Source organism: Notechis scutatus, chromosome 3 (assembly GCF_049901735.1).
Source record: "Notechis scutatus isolate UNSWTSFEM ecotype Mainland chromosome 3, rNotScu1.2, whole genome shotgun sequence".
NCBI classification, from domain to species: domain Eukaryota; kingdom Metazoa; phylum Chordata; class Lepidosauria; order Squamata; family Elapidae; genus Notechis; species Notechis scutatus.
Window position 1 is genome coordinate 73,528,394 of NC_142011.1, and position 18,834 is coordinate 73,547,227.

Sequence of the window (18,834 nt, forward strand, 5' to 3'; positions counted from 1 at the left end):
CAGCACTAATGCTAGCGATGGTTTCTGAGCAGTGTTTCCAAGAACAGGTGCATGGTAAACTGTCCTACTGCCTTTCCAAAATACACCAGAACATTTCATTGTTGAAAACAATTTGGCTGATTTTCTACCTAAAGGATAATACAAGGATTGCTATTTTGTTTTTTCGATTGTTTCAACAAAAGCCAAAATTAGATTTAGGAGGAGAAAAGGGTGGATAAAATATCCAGATCCAGCAATGGGAGAGAAAAAAGTCAATCCATTTGTAATATATCCCAGAGTTCAAACATGAAATCCTGGCTTATCTACCATTTACTGGCTCTTTTCATGAAAAACAAAAGCGTGAGGAGGGCGAAAGACTACTACGAGCAAAAATAAAACAACTCTCAGCAATATAGCACTATTAATAATTGTGCTTTCACTGCAGGGAAGCCAGTCTTATGAGGTAGACATTGGATTTTTGTTGTGTCAATAAGTTTATTAGCCATAGATTTGATTCTGAGGTGATTGTGATCTAAGAGGTACAAATCTGTTTGTTACACAATATTTGTAGATGACAGGATTTTTAATCATTTATTGACTTTCTGGCAGCCAGAACATTGCCTTCAATTTCAAGACAGGGCATATATTTTAGGGTGTGTATTGCTCTTGTGAAAGGAATAGATGTACATTGTTACATGTTATGCACACACATGCCTATTTTGTCTTGATTGTAGTAGAAAGCTCTAATTTGTGATCAGTTCCTTTTCACGTCCACAATTCATTGCATGAAGCTACCATTGCATGCAAGAAACACACAGTTGAAGTCGCATAAGCTCGCAGAATGTTGCAGTCTGGGAAAAGACAAAAAGAATGGTATATTTCAGTCATTTAAATACTCTCCCCTTGAAGCAAAGGGATCTTTCAAATTCCATTCTTCACATGGACTCTGAATTAAATACTTCCCATAGGTAACTACAACAATTCATCATAGCTTGCTGGTCGATCTTTAAAGCAAATCTGATCTATAAAAATCAGCTACATTTTTATTCCCTTTGTGTTCATCCTTATTATATTGCATCTGTTTAAAAGAAAGAAGAAAAGAGGCCTGGTCAGGCAAACAAAGATCCATTTTTTCAAGCAGGACCAAGTAAAATTATCCTGCAATTTGTCCAAGTGTTTATTAATAGCAAAATCAAATAAGAATCAAATATTTGGTGGCTTCATCAAACATGGATACCTTTATAAAAAACATCTTAATGACTGCATTTCTGGACAGCTATTAACATTTCCTTCACAATTAAATGAGGATTTTGTTGCCCTTTATTCAGTACAATCCTTTAAAAAGACTGAATGATGCTGCCATCTACTGGAAAGTTCTACTGCAAATTTATTATTCAAAGATTAAAAAGACATGAGTACATTCTTTTATATCATATTACATATGTATTTAAATAAGATATGTATGTATGTATGTATGTGTGTGTGTGTGTGTGTGTATGTGTGTGTACGTATGTATGTGTGTATGTATGTATGAGAATCTCAAAAAAAAAAATAGGATTGATCCTAAAATCTAATTGAAAGTGATGTTCAAAGCAAAGTGAAGAGATTCATTTTCAGATGAAATATTGGAGGAGTGTCAAAAAGAGACTAAAGACTTCGGTGCTTTGAGGTGAAATTGGAGATTCCTTTTCAAGCAAAATGCCTGTTTGAACTCTGAAGGTAGCAATAAATGTTTATAGTTCAATCCCTTGTATGTCTGCTCTAAAGTAAGTCCCATAGAATTCAATAGGACTGCTCACCGGCCATCACAGTTAGATTTGATGACTATTGACAACACCCTGAGGGATTTGGGACATCACTATCTGGAACAAGGAGTGAAATTTACACTGGAAATAAATGCAAACTTCATCTGTGAAAAGAATGTGTCCTTCACACACATGGTGAAATTCTTAGCTTCCATAATATACCCTTGTTGATTTCATTAAGAACATTTATAGAGTAAACATAGCAGGCAAAATCAGTTTTCCTTCTTTTCCTTTAACTGAGCTGCTTAACCGAATAAAGCTCACATTTCTGTGTCAATTGGGAATTGATTCTGAATGAATCAGCCAACATGCCCACTGTCGGCATATTTTCATGATAATTTAGAAATCTCTATGGGGACTGATAACACAAAGGACATATTCTTATATCTCCTGTGTCTTTTTAGAGAAGAAAGAAGGGAGGGGGGTGAATACAATGGGTTTCAGACATGACAGTAACCATCAGGCTTGACTGAAGTAAACATGATGGGGCTTATATTGTTTGCCATATAATCTTCTCCTTCTCCTCCTCCTAAATGTATCATTAGGATCATTAGCTGGCTATATGAATGATTAAATTATAATGCCTTAAAAATACTATACTGAAATGGCAGTTATTCCCAAGACATATGGCTATTGTTGTTAGCTCCTGTGGACCACTGAATCCAAAGGCTAAAATTGTCTATGCAAGAGTAAACCTTTATGTAAAATACGTGTTCAGTCAAAGATGTAGCACTTTACCAAAATCAGTTACTTCTATCTTGCATGGAAATAACTAACTCTTCATTATATACTCAGCCTATAATGTACACTTGCTCAACATATAATTTACATAAATTACAATATATAACGTTAACTATTTAACTATAAAAGCAACAAAAATGTTCTCCACATATTTGCTGAATTAGGGGAAGCATACAGTAAACAGGCCTGACTTATGGAATGCTTTACATGAATATGCAAATAAAGACTGGTAGCTCTGCTGCTGCTGCTGCTGCAAGTTAGCATACATGAGAATAAACAGCATGCTTAGCAAATGGTCAACTTTCAGCAAGGAGTAGGACAAGGCTGTTTCATGTCCTCTTGGTTTTTAACGAATTTATGGATAAATATATAAGAGATATTTATGTATTTATTGTTGTAGATGTGATGGCTGAGGATATAAAAAGTGGATGTAGTCAGGGGTGGGATTCAAAGTTTTTGACAACCAGTTCTTTGGGCGTGGCTTAGTTGGTGGGCGTGGCTTGGCGGTCATGGTATTGGCTGGGTGCGGCCAACTCAATATTCACATTGAGGCACGCATCTCCTTGCCTGGTCTCTCATGACTGTGGGGATGCTGCAACAGTCGTAAGTGTGAAAAATGGTCATATGTCACTTTTTTCAGTGCAATTGTAACTTTGAATGGTCACTCCACACAAGCAAAGTACCAGAAAGGAGGGGAAAAAAACTCGAGACATTCCTGACGCAGGAAGTCTAGTCCCACCAAGAATGTAATAAGGGTTAACGGAGAGGCAGTTTCTGTAAGCAACACCAGAATGTTTCCTTCCTGCCTTCCTTACAGGATTAGGCCAGTAATTTCTTCTAACAACCCGTTCTCCAAACTGCTTAGAATATTAACAACTGATTTTAGCGAATAAGTGAGAACTGATAGAATCCCACCCTTGGGTGTAGTTCTGCATGCAATGATTTTTTTTGTAACTGGATGATATACAGAGAGAGTATAACTGACGACTACAGTAAATTGCCAAACAAATATATGAAAACTGATGTGCTGTCAAGAGGAAGGGAAGACTATGGAAACTATGGGTGGATGGAGTTGATGAGATCCTCAAAAAGAAAGAGAGGAGGAGTTTAAATAAAAAGCTGTTAGGGATACAAGGATGATTTATAAGGATTGAAAGGAATGTAGAAGTATCATGGATGATAGTTGCATGGTTATATCTATATTTCTTATTGTTCTAATATATTTGTCTTACTAATTCATACTTTTCTGCTCTGTGCATAAAGTTGCTTACCCCAAAAGGCAAATGGATGGATGATCTTACATAAAAAGCCACACTGTATTTTAAAATTTCCATCAACTGTATATATAATTATGGGAAAATAAAACTTCAAAAGAGCATTGTTTTAAATAAGATTACTAGAAAATTAATACATTAACTAGAAATAATTGACAAGGAATGGTAAAAGCAGCAAAGCAGCCATCCTGTTCAAAAGTTAAACAAGAATGATGTACATCTATTTAAAAGAAGAAATATTGATTGATTTGCATGCCACTACAAAGGGTAAGAATGACCCATAATAAGATCTACTAATAGGCCAACTCCATCATGCTTACTCTTTAGGTTTTCTGCATTGTTTTGTCTTCCTGCTGAAAATCAGTAGGAAATAGTTCTGAAGTTAACCATCAAATTTCTAACTATGACCTTGGGGATTCAGAGGTGGTTGAGGGCTAAGCTGCAACAGCCCATAAATTGTGCATTGACCATCCTTATCTTAAGAATGCGAGGGGCACAATGGCTCAGCAGTTAAAGATGCTGAGCTTGTCAAGCTGGAAAGTTGACAGCCCAGGTTTGAGACCCGAATGCCATGTGATGGGGCAAACTCCCATTACTCGCCCCAGCGCCTGCTTCTGCCAACCTAGCAGTTCAAAAGCAAACAAATGTGAATAGATTTGTTGGGAGGGAAGGTAACACCATTCCATGCACCCTAGCATATAATCATGCTGGCCACATGATGGACATGTCTTTGGACAAGGCTGGCTCCCTTGGCTAAGAAATGGAGATGAGCACCCTTTTGGAGAACCGTTTCTGTGTCCTCACCCTTTGAATGGTGTGGGAGTAGTAATGGATTTCCAGAGAAAAAAATTGCAGACTACAGGAACCAGGAGCACTGCTCAGGTGACCCAGAGGACACAGATAAATCTCCAAGTGCTTCAACAACCCTCTAAAAGGACACAAATGACCAACTGTCTGCAAATAATATAAATCCTTCCATTCCTCACTATCTTGTCACAGCTGAAGAAGTTTCTTGGATGAGAAGTGAAACGTTTTCAAGGAAAAAACAAAAAGCTCAGCTGCCTCTTAAAAAAGCATCTTTGGGAATATCAAATGGAACATGTATGATTGACTGATAAGCAAAACCATGAGCAGTGGTTGAAAGTTAAAATCCATGGTTTCTCTGATGGCCATCAATGATATAATATAGTAAGGAATTGTATTATTTATCTAGTAGCTAATGTCTTTCAAATCTAAAATAATACCAATTTAGGGTATACAGTAACCTCTGTTATTTCTCCTGACTCAACATGTCCTATCCTATACTTTTAAATTAACCTTTCTCAATATTACACTCCTTTCTTAGCCTTATTTTCTCACCATCATCAATAGAGAGACGTTTTTGCCAAAATCTACAACAAGGAATAATGATCTGGTTGTTTGTTGTAGCTTCGGTCAGGATTGGTGTGGCAAAACAGCAACAAATGGTTCTCTGCCACACAGAACCATTAAGGTACTGTTGGAATGGTTTCTCCGGTTTTCAAAAATCCATTGCCTCAAAAAGATGGTAGGAAAAAAATTACAATTTAAACCTTGCCAAGTATCTAGCGCTTCATTTCCATGTTCGGAAATAAGAAGATTTTATTTATTTATTTATTTATTTATTTATTTGATTTGCCAATTGTTTACAAGATAATAAGTATAAATGTATACATAGTTGTGAATACATGAAATGGGTACATATAAGAAAAATAAAAGAATAAGAGAAACAATAGGACAGGGACGGTAGGCACGTTGGTGCGCTTATGCACGCCCCTACAGACCTCTTAGGAAAGGGGTGAGGTCAATAGTAGACAGTCTAAGGTTAAAGTTTTTGGGGTTTGGGGAAGAAACTACAGAGTCGGGTAGAGTATTCCAGACATTGACCACTCTATTGCTGAAGTCGTATTTCCTGCAATCAAGTTTGGTGCGGTTTACTTTGAGTTTGTATCTATTGTGTGCTCTTGTGTTGTTATGGTTGAAGCTGAAGTATTCATTGACAGGTAGGACATTGCAATGTATGATTTTATATACCATGCTTAAGTCAGACCGAAGACGGCGTAATTCAAGGTTTTCAAGTTCTAGAATTTCAAGTCTGGTGGCATAAGGTATTCTACAACGAGTAGAGGAGTGGAGAACTCTTCTTTGAAATATTTCTGGACTTTCTCAATTGTGCTAATATCAGATACGTAGTGTGGGTTCCAGACTGATGAACTGTATTCGAGTATTGGTCTAGCAAATGTTTTGTATGCTCTGGTTAGTAGTGTGATATTACCAGAGAAAAGCTACGTAGGATTAGGTTAACAACTCTTAATGCCTTTTTGGCTATGTAGTTGCAGTGGGCTCTAGCACTTAGATCATTAGAGGTGATTATTCCAAGGTCCTTTACAGAGCTTGAGTCATCAACAAGATCTTGACTATTCAGCTTGTATTTTATTTTCTGATTTTTTTTGCCAATATGTAAGACAGAGCATTTATTTGTTGAGATTTGAAGTTGCCATTTGTTTGACCACTCTGATACATAGTCTTCTTTCTTGTCTTCAATAAAACAGCTTAAGTCATTTCTCAAGTCTGTGAAGTAGAGTTGAGTTTTTAGAGAGTTGATATTACCTGCACTGCCTGGTGTGACCTCTCTAGCAGATCTTCCAGATGACACAGGAGAAATATGCTTACAAAAATGTATTCACTTTTGCATTGTGATAAGATTGTGAACAAAATGCGAGCAACATTTCAATACTTGAATCATACAGAAGGCTAAGCTTTAATAATATCCTACTTTCCCTGTGGAAGAAACTATTGCTTCATCACAATGTGTGTGTGTGATTGTGTGTGTGTGTTTGTGTGTGTAGGGAGGGGGAATGACCCTCAAAATAAACAATATAGAATGCATTTCCATATGCTGTACTATTACAAAGCATGAATGGCCTTAGAAAAGAAACTTAATACGTAATAAGAAAAATTGGCAGAAAAATTTGAGCATAGATGAGAATCTCAAAAAGTGATGCTTGGGTTGGCTAATATAAATTTGGTTGGTGAAACAAATTTGGAAAACAAGAATTATATTGGAACAAGTAATCCTCACTGTGTATGTGTGTATGTGTATGTCAATTCATAAGTAGAATCTGAAACCTAAACAGAAACTTCAAACTGAGCAGCAGCACCAATATATTTTATGATGTAAGACAGACAACCAACTATAAAAAAAACTGCTTCTTTTATTTTTTGTACTTGTTCTTTTTAATAAAAGTAATCATTAATGCATGAATGGTGTAATGTGTAGCCTGCTCCCAGTTCTCTGTAATACCATTCTCTGCATCTCATATGGATGTACAAGGCAAAATAATAATTAAAAGAGAAGATCTCATCATGCCTATGGCAGTGCATCTAAATTGTGTAGAGTACTACACAGAAAATGACACAATCAAAAAAGAGTGGAGAGCTTTAAATGGCTGTACAAAATTAAAAATATGATGATGACTGAATTAGGAGAAGCAAGGAAATACCTCACATCTCTCCTAGCAATTGGCTGAGTTTTCCATTCCTGTCCATGACACATGTGGAGAAATATATATACAAAGAATTAAAATAGAATCAACGAGAAACATAATTAATTACACATAGGAAAGCAGCTAATGAAACTAATCAAAGTACACAGCATGTTAATGAAAGTTAGCAGCTGGGACCAAATTATTGCATTAGGCATAGCCAGAGAGCAACTGAAAATACATTCTATCCAGAGCTAATAGCTTATGGCATTGTTCTATATACAGTTACGAAGGAATCACTGAGGCAAAGCTCTAGCAGTCCTGCCTGCAATAAGTATAGTTAACATATTTAATTGCACTCATGCTACTTGGCTGCATTAACAACCAATGAATTTTTCCTCAATTATTTTTATATGGCATTGAATAATTTAATTTTAAAGCTAAATACAGAGGTAATTGTAATACATGCTTGAAATATTTGCTGCTTAAAAGTCAACATGTGCTAACAATTAGCACAATGGGCTACAGCTATGTTTTCTTCATTTCGAAATGCTGAAATATTTGAATTTATGTATTAATTTAATCACCGGTTCCTTTTTTCAGAGTTTTGTCCAAATTAGCATTAGAAGAAACACAAAAGGTTAGTTAGAAGTTGATTCAATTTTTAAAAATCTGAAACATTTAAATGACATATCAAAATGAGGTTTATGTTCATTTTCCATATTTTTCCTTACCTTCTTAGCCATCATACTCAGCAATAGGCACTGCAGTGCTCGAACTGCCAATGACTGGTAATGAATACAATATTTTTACATGAGGTTCCTTCACGGCTTTAAGTTTTGCCTTGGATTGTTCAAATCTCTCCCTTGCTATTACATGTGTCACATATTTCCTAAATATTTTCTCGTCTATATTTTGTCTTTGTAACATCTGTCGCCTGGGAGGGAGGAATGGAAAAGAATTCATAATTTTCACCAGTTCTATCTAACTCAAATATTGAAAACTCTCCCTTCTATTGTTGTCTTTACTGGGCTTAGAGTGGTGCGGTAGTCTAAAGTGAAGACGCTCGCCTCTCACTCAGAAAGTTGAGAGTGTCAGGAATCTGGCAGTTACCCCAATTAAATTATAAAATATTTTGATGGTCTTTTTAGAGTTGCCAGAGAGAGTTTAATCCTAGACAGTGGCAAATATTTCTCTATTATGGTGAAAAGAATAAATATCTATCGCAAACTCTGTGTAGGTGTCAGGAAGGGCATCCGGCCAGCCCAGCAAGACCCCAAATTTATTTTATAAATTATCATGCTCGTTATAGAACAGTTCTAAAATATATGTAACTATAAACAACAAAGATTATTCATCAGGATACTAATACAATAATTAATAAAATACACTGTGATATTCAATATCCCCAGTCAGAAACAATAGACATTATACCTTGATATATTATTACAATTATCTAATAAATATAATTATAGATGTATAATGAATGGGTACTGTACTATTAACTATGTTTTCTAAGAATTCTTTAGAAATGCAATTTTTCCTACTTACACACTATCCCATGTAGCAAATGAGATAGCAATAAATTGTTTAAAAATAGCTCTCTTTACTCGGGACAGTTTTAGAAGGGTAGGGCATGCATCCTGGGCAATGGCACAATTACCCTGTCACCCAATGCTCCTGAGTATCTGCTGCATTCAGGTATTTTTCTCCTGCTGTTGAGAGGCCCACATGGCCTGTCCAATGCTTCAGAAAACTTCCAAAGCCCTGCTAGTTCAAGCTCCAAGATGGTTTGATGTGACTAGGTCCTGCATTGGATAGACTGTACAGGACTTTCAACAGCAGGAGAAAAATACCTGATGGTACAGTAAGTGGTGTGTGGCAGAACCTTGAGAATACTCAACAACAGGGAATGCCCTTACCCAAAATGTGTATGTCTTGGAGAACAGCATGAAGCAGAATTCCTCAATGGTAGCAGTGGCACAAGAACAACTGGGACATAGCAGTTGTCTGAGACTGCCGAGGGCCCCAGTCTCTACTTCTGCCTTGGCCTAGAGTTATGGTTGAGTGCTTCTGTGCAGGCTGGCCTAGTTGTGGGAGAAGAGATGGGCAGATAGGAGAGGCTGCAGTGCATCTATAGACCTAAGAGTAGCCAAGCTGCCAAGAGGAATAGGATAACTTACATCAGCCAACTTGCTGAGGCCAACTTACCATGGCCAAGTCACCACGGGATAAACTCGCCATAGCCATCTCACCCCAGGACAACTCACTGCAGGATAATTTAACAGTTCAATTTAATTATTTAAAATAAATAAAATAAATATTTTAATTTTTGTCATTCACATTTCACTCTGTCTCTCCTTTTGCATCCTTTCTTTAATGATTCTCTGCCACCATTTCTTCAATGTTAGTGTAATTCTTGTCCTGCAGTGAGTTGTCCCACAGTGAGTTGTCCATGGCAAGTTGGCTGTGGTAGGTTGGCCATGGTGAGTTGGCTGTGGCAAACTGTCATAGACCCCTGCCAAGCACCCTAATATTTACCTCATGACCGTGAAGGTGCTGCAATGTTCATAATTATGAGCATGGCTTGTAATTCCCTTCATTTAACACTGTAATAATTTCCCAACAGTCACTGAACTAATGGCCAGGGTCCACCAGTATTGCAGGTTCCATTTCTGGCTCTGCTACAAGTGTTTATATACTCGTTTACTATTTCTTTTCTGTTATAACCTTTGCCCCATAAATACCCTCTCCCTAATTTACGACAAGTCTCTACCCTTTTATCCTCTTGGAGTGCACTTAAAACCTGGCTTTCTCCAGCCATTGGGATAAGGTGATGCCAGGGTGGGATGAGAATGTGGATTCATTAAAGAAGTGCGGCTATGCACCAGATTTTTTCAGATTTTATTGCTGTTGGTTTTCTACTATTTTTCCATGATTTTATTGGTTGTATATTATCTACAGTTGCTTTGAGATGGGAAGCTATAAAAATGTGGCAAATAAATAAATATCATTAGATTTATAGGTTGCTTTTATTTTATACAACTCTAGGCAGTGTTAAATATATTTAATATTTTAGAATGTATGGTTGGGCTATTTTGGTAGCATTTTATGTATTGTTTATACTTGCATTTGAAATATTCAGAATGCCCTTATAGAAACAACAAAAAATAATCAATCAGGGGATATACAATGTTGTATCATTTTACATGTGGGATATATTATATTTCATCCAAAAGGAAGCTGTTCTGGCTTTCATTCTTCCACTTGATTTTTCCATAATATTCCCTCTTTCTACATGAGTCACAGTCCCTCCATTCAAGCAGGTCAGCAGAAAGCATTTTCAAAGACTTCTGCAGACTAGTCAAGAAGGGAGATGATAATCTGAATCCAACCCATATCAGTCAAAATTGAAAATTAATGTCTTGTTCCTCTTATTCCAATTGCTTTCCCCCCTTTTTTTAAAAAAAAAAGCAAACTATGTAATTAACTATGTAAAAACTAATAATTTTCAGTTAATTAAATTCACTTTTACAGTCTTTGCTAGATTTTTATGCATCAAGTGTTTCATTAACTTCTTTCTGTAAAAGCAACAATAAATGTTGGCTAGACATTAATTTAATTAATTTCCTACAAAACACAACTAACAAATAAAGACTTTTAACTAACATACATTTTTTTCTGCTGTATAGAATAAGCCAATGCAGAGGATAATAGAGAAAAAAAGAATGACAGTTCATATTACATTTTAGCAGAAAATTATTCACTGACTTAATCAAGCAAAAAAAAAATCTGCTCAAAAACAACAGAGTTGCTCACATGTCTCTAATGTCATAATTTTAAAACATTAAAATTGTTCAGGTGTAAATGGGCTTAATTTCATATTCAAAATCTGTTTGTTATTGGGTTTTTTGATAAACTGAAATTTAACTAATTCTGAGGCGAGGGTTTCAGTTTGTGTTTGGGTAATCCTTTGACACCTCCTTTGACAAGCAAGGAACTAAGCGAAAATATTAAAAAAATTGAAATCTAAAAATAAAAATTGAAATCTAAAAATCTAAAAATAACTTCTAAAAATAAACTGCTCCCTTTATTCTTGTTTCTTGGTTTTATAGGTTATTCATGTTTTGTTTACTTATTTTTTTATATATAGCTGCCCCAGATATTTTTGGCTAAAATGCATGATTTACCAAGCACTAACTCTGTTATATAATAGACTTGTCTTATCTTACATGAATAATGTATTTTTATACAATTTTTAAAATTAATACACCATTCATAAAAAGAAAACTCATTCTCTTCCCTCTCCCCACACACAAAGACAAATTAATAACCAGCTGAATTGCAGGTTCCAATAGCAGCTTAAATGTTAATATTTTTATTAATCATGCTTAGGGATCTAATTTTTAAATAAATCATTTTAAATAAAATATGAATGGTTTGTAGTCCTCTACAAATATTTTATTCTATAAGGATAATCCACTTTCTTACCTAGCTTTCAAAGCAAACATAATTAGAGCTTCCTGATAAAATTAAGTACCAAGCAATATTTTGCATCAGTAACTTTATTTTCATAAGAAAGTATATCAAACCCGTGAAATATACCAATAAGACACAATGCTGGGTGAATCGTTAATTACTATATTTAGCATCATTGTTTAACTAATTTAATTACTTCATTACTAAATAGTCACCTACAATAAGCATTTAAAAGGAAAATGGAATTACAATTAAAAACAGAACAACAGTTTCTTCAATCTCCGTCCAAAAGCATGTTAAGTTGAAAGATGGGCCTTTGCACACCCTACCTTTGCTTTCCTACATGAAACTGAAGATTGTTTATTGAACTTAATAGAAAACAATAATAGTGGTATACATAAAATACTGTTGCTAAGGTTAACTCCTTCTGTCCTAAGGTATTGTTGAGAGCCGTTTGCCTAGGAGAATAAAAATTACTCAAAAAACATTTTAAGTATAAGCTCTATGGATATCTAGGGCCTTTCCCAAAGTTGCAGTGCTAACTACTTATCCTTGCTATTCCTATCAGCACTCTCCAACCTGCCTTTGTAACCAATCATTGTCAATCACCTAACCTTTCTCAATCAAAATAAGCCTAGTAGATTTTACACACTTTGGACTCCTTTGGGTAGTGTCAGAATCTCTGTTGCTACATCCTCTAACCCCCACTCCTTTAACCTCAAACTATCCACTATTGACCTCACCCCATTCCTGTAAGGAGTGTGCATAAATAAGTGCACCATCGTGCCTACCCTCCCTGTCCTATTGTCCCCATTTATTCGTACCTATTTCCTGTATTCTTATTCATGTTTATATGTTACCTATTATCTTGTAAGCGATTGACAAATAAAATAAATAAAATAAGAATAAAATAAATAAATAAATAAAATACTCATAACTTAAGTCCATTTCACTCATAAGCTAAGAACAAGATGATGGCAACATCAGTGGGAAGTAGTAGAAAAACAAATGTTTTCAGTCATGTTTTTTTGCTGTCCATGGCAGTAAAGAAAAGGGGAAGGGAGTGACAAAACATGCTTTGGGATGCAAGCTTTGGCCTTTAGACACATGCATGAGATTTCCCAATGCATATGTAAAAATGTAGAGAGCCTTTATTGTGACATCTTGACATACATTTGTGCTATTATAGGTGAAAGTGGTGACATTGCATTTCCCCTTAAGGCTAAGTAAAAGCTGTTCATCTATGAGAACAAACAAATAAAGCCAATAGCAACAGTATGAATTACAAAAACATTTCTTACAATGTATATTATTTCCATCTAATTTATTTATCACTATTTCCCAAAAGCTCAATGAAACAGGAAATGTTTTGCATTCAAGGAACTGGTTCAGTTCCTGGTCTGGGAATCTTTTCCTTTTCCTTCCTTTCCTTCATCCTGTTTTATTCTTTCAACTATAAAATTGCTTCTTAGGTATTGCTTTGTAGCAGAATGTTTCAGATAGATAAATACACATGTATTCTATATTGACATATATAGTTCATATTTATTTGAATATGTATGTATGTATGTATGTATGTATGTATGTATGTATGTATGGTATTCAGCTTTGTTCGGGTATTTTCCCACGTCATTATAGTTGTGCTTTTAAAGTTGTAGCAACGTTTCGGCAGAATCTCATCTGCCATCATCAGGCTTCTGTATTGTGTTCGTCTGTGAGTCAGACTTTTACAGTTGTTTCAGTTTTAAATTTGGGGCTAGCCTACTGCTGTGCCAGAATGGTTTTTTCTTCATCCTGATTGGTTGGGAGTCTTGGTCTGTGTTTATTGGTCTTGGAGTTTGCTGTGTTCTGCTTGATTGGTGTTTCTAATATCTTCTATCTGTTTTGTGGCTTTTTTTGTGTCTTGATTGGCTGGCAACATTGTGTTCCTATATTGGAGGCTTTTAGTGCACCTTGGCTCCAAGTAAATGGACGGCTATCATTTGTTAGGAAGCTAGGTTTCATCTGGGTGCCTGGTTGGGGTGTGTTTGAGCTGGAGGTATCAGGGGGGATCTGTTTGTGCCCAGGTGCACTAAAAGCCTACAACTTTAAAAGCACAACTATAATGATGTGGGAAAATACCCGAACAAAGCTGAATACCATACATCTAAGTACCCGCGAAAACTTAAGAAAATATATATATATGTATGTATGTATGTATGTATGTATGTATGGTATGCAGCTTTTTATTGGCCTATAAACACAGACCAAGACTCCCAACCAATCAGGATGAAGAAAAAACCATTCTGGCACAGCAGTAGGCTAGCACCAAATTTAAAACAGAAACGCTGTGAAAGTCTGACTCACAGACGAACACAATACAGCAGCCTGATGATGACAGATGAGATTCTGCCGAAACGTTGCTACAACTTTAAAAGCACAACTATAATGACGTGGGAAAATACCTGAGCAAAGCTGAATACCATACATATAAATACCCGCGAAAACTTAAGAATGAATGAATGAATGAATGAATGAATGAATGAATATATATATATATATAAATATAAATATAAATATAAATATAAATATAAATATAAATTATATAATTATATTACATATAGCTTAAATATATAAGCTTACTCAAATACACATACCTCTCCTCCTGAAAATGTTCATACACCTCTTTTCGTTCTTTTTGTTCTTTTCTAATTTCTTCAAGGACTTTTTTTCTTTCATTGTGGATTTCCAAATTTTTTCTCCACCCATCAAGTTTTAATAAACCTCTAGTCAAAGAAGTATGTTGAGTGCTAAAGCGCTGAATGAATGAGTTTTCTATTAGCTTTCCTTCCTTCTTTTCTAAAAACTTATTATACTTTTTTCTCATCCTAACAATGAACTTGTATTTTCCCTCTTTGGACTTTTTAACATGATCTGTATCCATCATCTTTTTCCTTTCGTAGTTCCTCTGAATATTGTCTATTTTTTCTTCTTGTAAATGATGCATGTATTCTTTAGCTTCACTTTTAGCAATCAACAGCCGCATCACGTCTCGCTCCTTCTTAGCTTGCTGGTCCAACTTCTGGCTTTGCCAATATGCTTGTTCAATGGCATATAAAGGATGAAGTCTTACAGTTCCATATGCTTTAGCAAAGACTCTCTTTTCAATGCTGACAGGTTCATATATTGGCAAAGTTTGTGGTACAGGATGTGTGATGTTACGCATATCATGAGCAGTATCAAAAAAATTTCTCTCTTTCTCTTTGTACATTTTCCGATGTTCATTCGGTGAATAAAAAGGCATTTTAGATCCTGAAAGTCTAAATGTAGTTGCCATCTTCATTTCAGTTTTTTCTCTCTCAGTGAAATCTAACATGAAACAATTCAATGGTTATATTGTTATATCATAAAATGATATTGGTGACAAATTGATCATTAAAAGTGCCAATATACTTTTTATTACCCTGGTTACAATTACCCTGGTTACAATTACATCCAACTGGAAGAGCAATGTTATTCTTCCAACTGATTTTAGGGGTGTATAAATGAGACAGGAAAGAATTACATTACTGGTGAAATTCAGTCCTGAAATTTAAAGCTGCCTGTAATCCAATGAGAAAACTCAAGATTACTTGTTTGTTTGTACTCTCAATTCAGGTAATGAAAATCTGGACCTGTTAAAGGTCTCATGAGAAACTCCCACTGAAACCAATGGAGCAAATTAATCAAACATATATTTCATTGTTTAAGCTTGGGTATAATGCAACCATCTGTAATCATTTTTAAAGGTGTTTGACCCTAATTTATTTTCTTAGCTTCTAATTGATTGAAAAACTTCATGCTAATTACTTATGTTCCTGAGCATCAACACTCATTCAGAAATTGCAAGGGCTAAGTCTCAAAAGTGAGAAACGTTTGAATAAAGGCATTTCAATTTTATATTGGAAATGTGAACAACAAGAAAGGACATTTTATCAGGTTTGGTAAATGTATAATAAATCTGGATTCAAATACCTACACTGATTCATAGGATTTTAAAGATTACTGCACAATTGAAACCAGAATTTTTTCTTTTGGAATCAATCGACAAACAATTGGAAAAACATTAAGGAATTGCACTTTTGTACATGGTAATTGTAGCAAGATTTCTTGTATGCAGAAAGATGGAAAGATTCAGCACTATCCAGAAAAGACGAATGGTTGCTTAAGATGATGGAATTTGCTGAGAAGGCTAAATTGACTGTTTTGATAAGAGAAAAGATAGTATCTACATTTATTGCTTACTGAAAATCCCGGCGATATTTTTGCATGAAAAAATAAAAATGAATGTATGCTTTATGGTTTTGATGATTAGACAGAAAGATTATAGAAAGAAGAGAGTTGCCTTGTAACCACAGAGTAAAAAGTAAATTTGAATTGAATTAATAATTACTTGAAAGAAGATTGGAAGTTTCTTCTTTGTATCTTTTCTCTTTCTTTTCTGTTTTTATTTTTCCTTTCTTGCAAACACACACACATGTATACATATATAACGAAACATTTAATCTTAAAAGCACCCACTGCAAATCACCTGCATAATTTTGTCCAGAATTTAAGAATGTATTTCTCTTCTAGATTTACATTGTATACTTGAATCCTCAAGTTTATTTGCCTATTTCCATGCTTTCATCTCCTATCATCCACTAGATCAACAGTGCTCCCAAGTTCAATGGTGTCTTGACATAATTTCCTCTTTGCTATTAGTAATTTCGGCAAACCACTTTAAGGATAAATGTGAACAAAGAAAAATATTTGTTTCACTCATCTCTAATCCTAGCATTTTTTTCATTCTTACCAGCAATAATAGAATAAATTGAATGTGACCTTTGCGGCAAAATTGTGTATATAATTTAAGAAGTTTAAAAACAGACAAACTAATAGAAAGTAAGGAAGAGAAAAAAGGAAAAGAAAAAAAAATCAAAGAAAAAACAATTAAAGAAAGAAGTCAAAGAAAAATAGAAAAGAAAATACAGCTTTTATTTTCTTAGATAGATAGATAGATAGATAGATAGATAGATAGATAGATAGATGAGATAGAGATAGAGATAGAGATAGAGATAGAGATAGAGATAGAGATAGAGATAGAGATAGATATGTATGGTATTCAGCTTTGTCTGGGTATTTTCCCACTCATACCACCTCTTGGAAATGATCAAAGATCTACACGTGGAACAAGAAGATCTGCTTGTAAGTTTCAATGTGGTTTCACTATTCACTCAAGTCCCGATAAAAGAAACTCTCAAAATCATCAAAAATAAATACCAACCTCATGGAACTAACAGAACACTGCTTAACCAACACATATTTCATATACAAAGGACAAAGATACAAGCAAATTGAAGGAGCCCCTATGGGATCACCACTGTCACCCATCACTGCAAACCTGTTCATGGAAGAATTCGAATCCAGAGCACTAGCCAATGCCACCCACAAACCCAAACTATGGTTAAGATACATCATTGACACATTTGTTATTTGGCCCCATAGAAAAGAAAACCTAAACAATTTCGTAACACACCTAAACAGCACCCAAAATCAAATTCACCATGGAAACGGAAACAAACAAACAACTACCATTCCTAGATGTACTAATCTACAAAAAAACAGATGGCACACTAGGACACACCATATACCAGAAGAAAACACACACCAACCGCTACCTCAACGCCCAATCCCACCACCACCCAGCACAGATAAACTCCGTGGCCAAAACACTAATCGCCAGAACCAAACGCCTGGCAGACAAGACACACATAAAGACTGAACTATGCACCCTGACTAAAGTACTGACAGCCAATGGCTTCCACAAAAACAAAATCACTGGCTTGATCCACAAAAACACTCTGAGACATAATGGAGACCTAGAAGATGAACAGATCTATGGAACAGCTGTCCTGCCCTACATAAGAGGTACTACAGACGAAATCAGTAAGATACTACACAGGCATCACATCAAGACTGCCTTTAAAACAGACAGAAAAATAGCAGCCATCCTAAGAAACCCCAAAGATAAAATTGACCTGGAAAACCAAGGCATATATGAAGTCCGCTGTGCATCATGCCCTGCCACATACATTGGACAGACCAATAGAAGAATAAGTACCCGCCTAGATGAACACAAAAATGCAGTAAAAAAGCTGGAACACTCCTCCTCACTAGTCCAACACATGAAAGCCACAGGTCGTAGCATCAACTTCAATGGCACCAAAACCCTTGCCACTATAGAAAACCCCAGCTACAGAATTATCAGAGAAGCGATAGAGATTGAAAAAAGACCTGAAAGCATGAATAGAAGAGATGACTCCACCAGACTGTCAATTATCTGGAAGCCTGCACTCTCAAACAAAAAAATCTCCACACCACAAGCCAGGCAAACACCTGGGCACAAACAGACTCCCTCTGATACCTCCAGCTCAAACACACGCCATCCAGGCACCCAGATGAAACCTAGCTTCCTAATAAATGATAGTCATCCATTTACTCGGAGCCAAACCACACTAAAAGCCTCCAATACAGGAAACACAATGTTGCCAGCCAATCAAGACAAAAAAAAAAAAAGCTACAAAACAGACAGAAGATATTAGAAACACCAATCAAGCAGAACACAGCAAACTCCAAGACCAATAAACACAGACCAAGACTCCCAACCAATCAGGATGAAGAAAAAAAGCATTCTGGCACAGCAGTAGGCTAGCCCCAAATTTAAAACAGAAAAGGCTGTGAAAGTCTGACTCACAGATGAACATTATACAGAAGCCTGATGATGGCAGATGAGATTCTGCCAAAATGTTGCTACAACTTTAAAAGCACAACTATAATGACGTGGGAAAATACCTGAACAAAGCTGAATACCATACATATAAATACTATATATATGACTTTGAATAAAAATAAAAAATGTTCTTTTGACCTAAGAGTGTAATGATTAGACAGGATAGATTATAAAAATAAAAAAATAAAAAATAAAAATATATAACACTTCAAGATCACATGAAGTGTTAATACTACTTTATAATGCCTTGGTAAGACCACACT

General features: G+C 35.4%; 1 protein-coding gene across 3 annotated transcripts in view; it reads right to left on the reverse strand.

Annotated features, from left to right (window-relative positions):
* LRRIQ3 (leucine rich repeats and IQ motif containing 3) overlaps nucleotides 1–18,834 on the reverse strand; it is a 60,078-nt gene that overhangs the window by 11,954 nt on the left and 29,290 nt on the right. The window contains exons 7-9 of one of the 3 annotated variants that reach the window (XM_087960474.1): nucleotides 14,418–15,129; nucleotides 8,037–8,239; nucleotides 450–830 (exon numbers count right to left, since the gene is read on the reverse strand). In XM_087960474.1, the coding sequence (XP_087816600.1) occupies nucleotides 8,041–8,239; nucleotides 14,418–15,129 (911 nt within the window). In that variant the 3' untranslated portion in view covers nucleotides 450–830; nucleotides 8,037–8,040. Of the gene's footprint in view, nucleotides 1–449; nucleotides 831–937; nucleotides 1,058–8,036; nucleotides 8,240–14,417; nucleotides 15,130–18,834 lie in introns of those variants that run through there. The other 2 variants (XM_087960476.1, XM_087960475.1) reach the window with 2 other exon arrangements.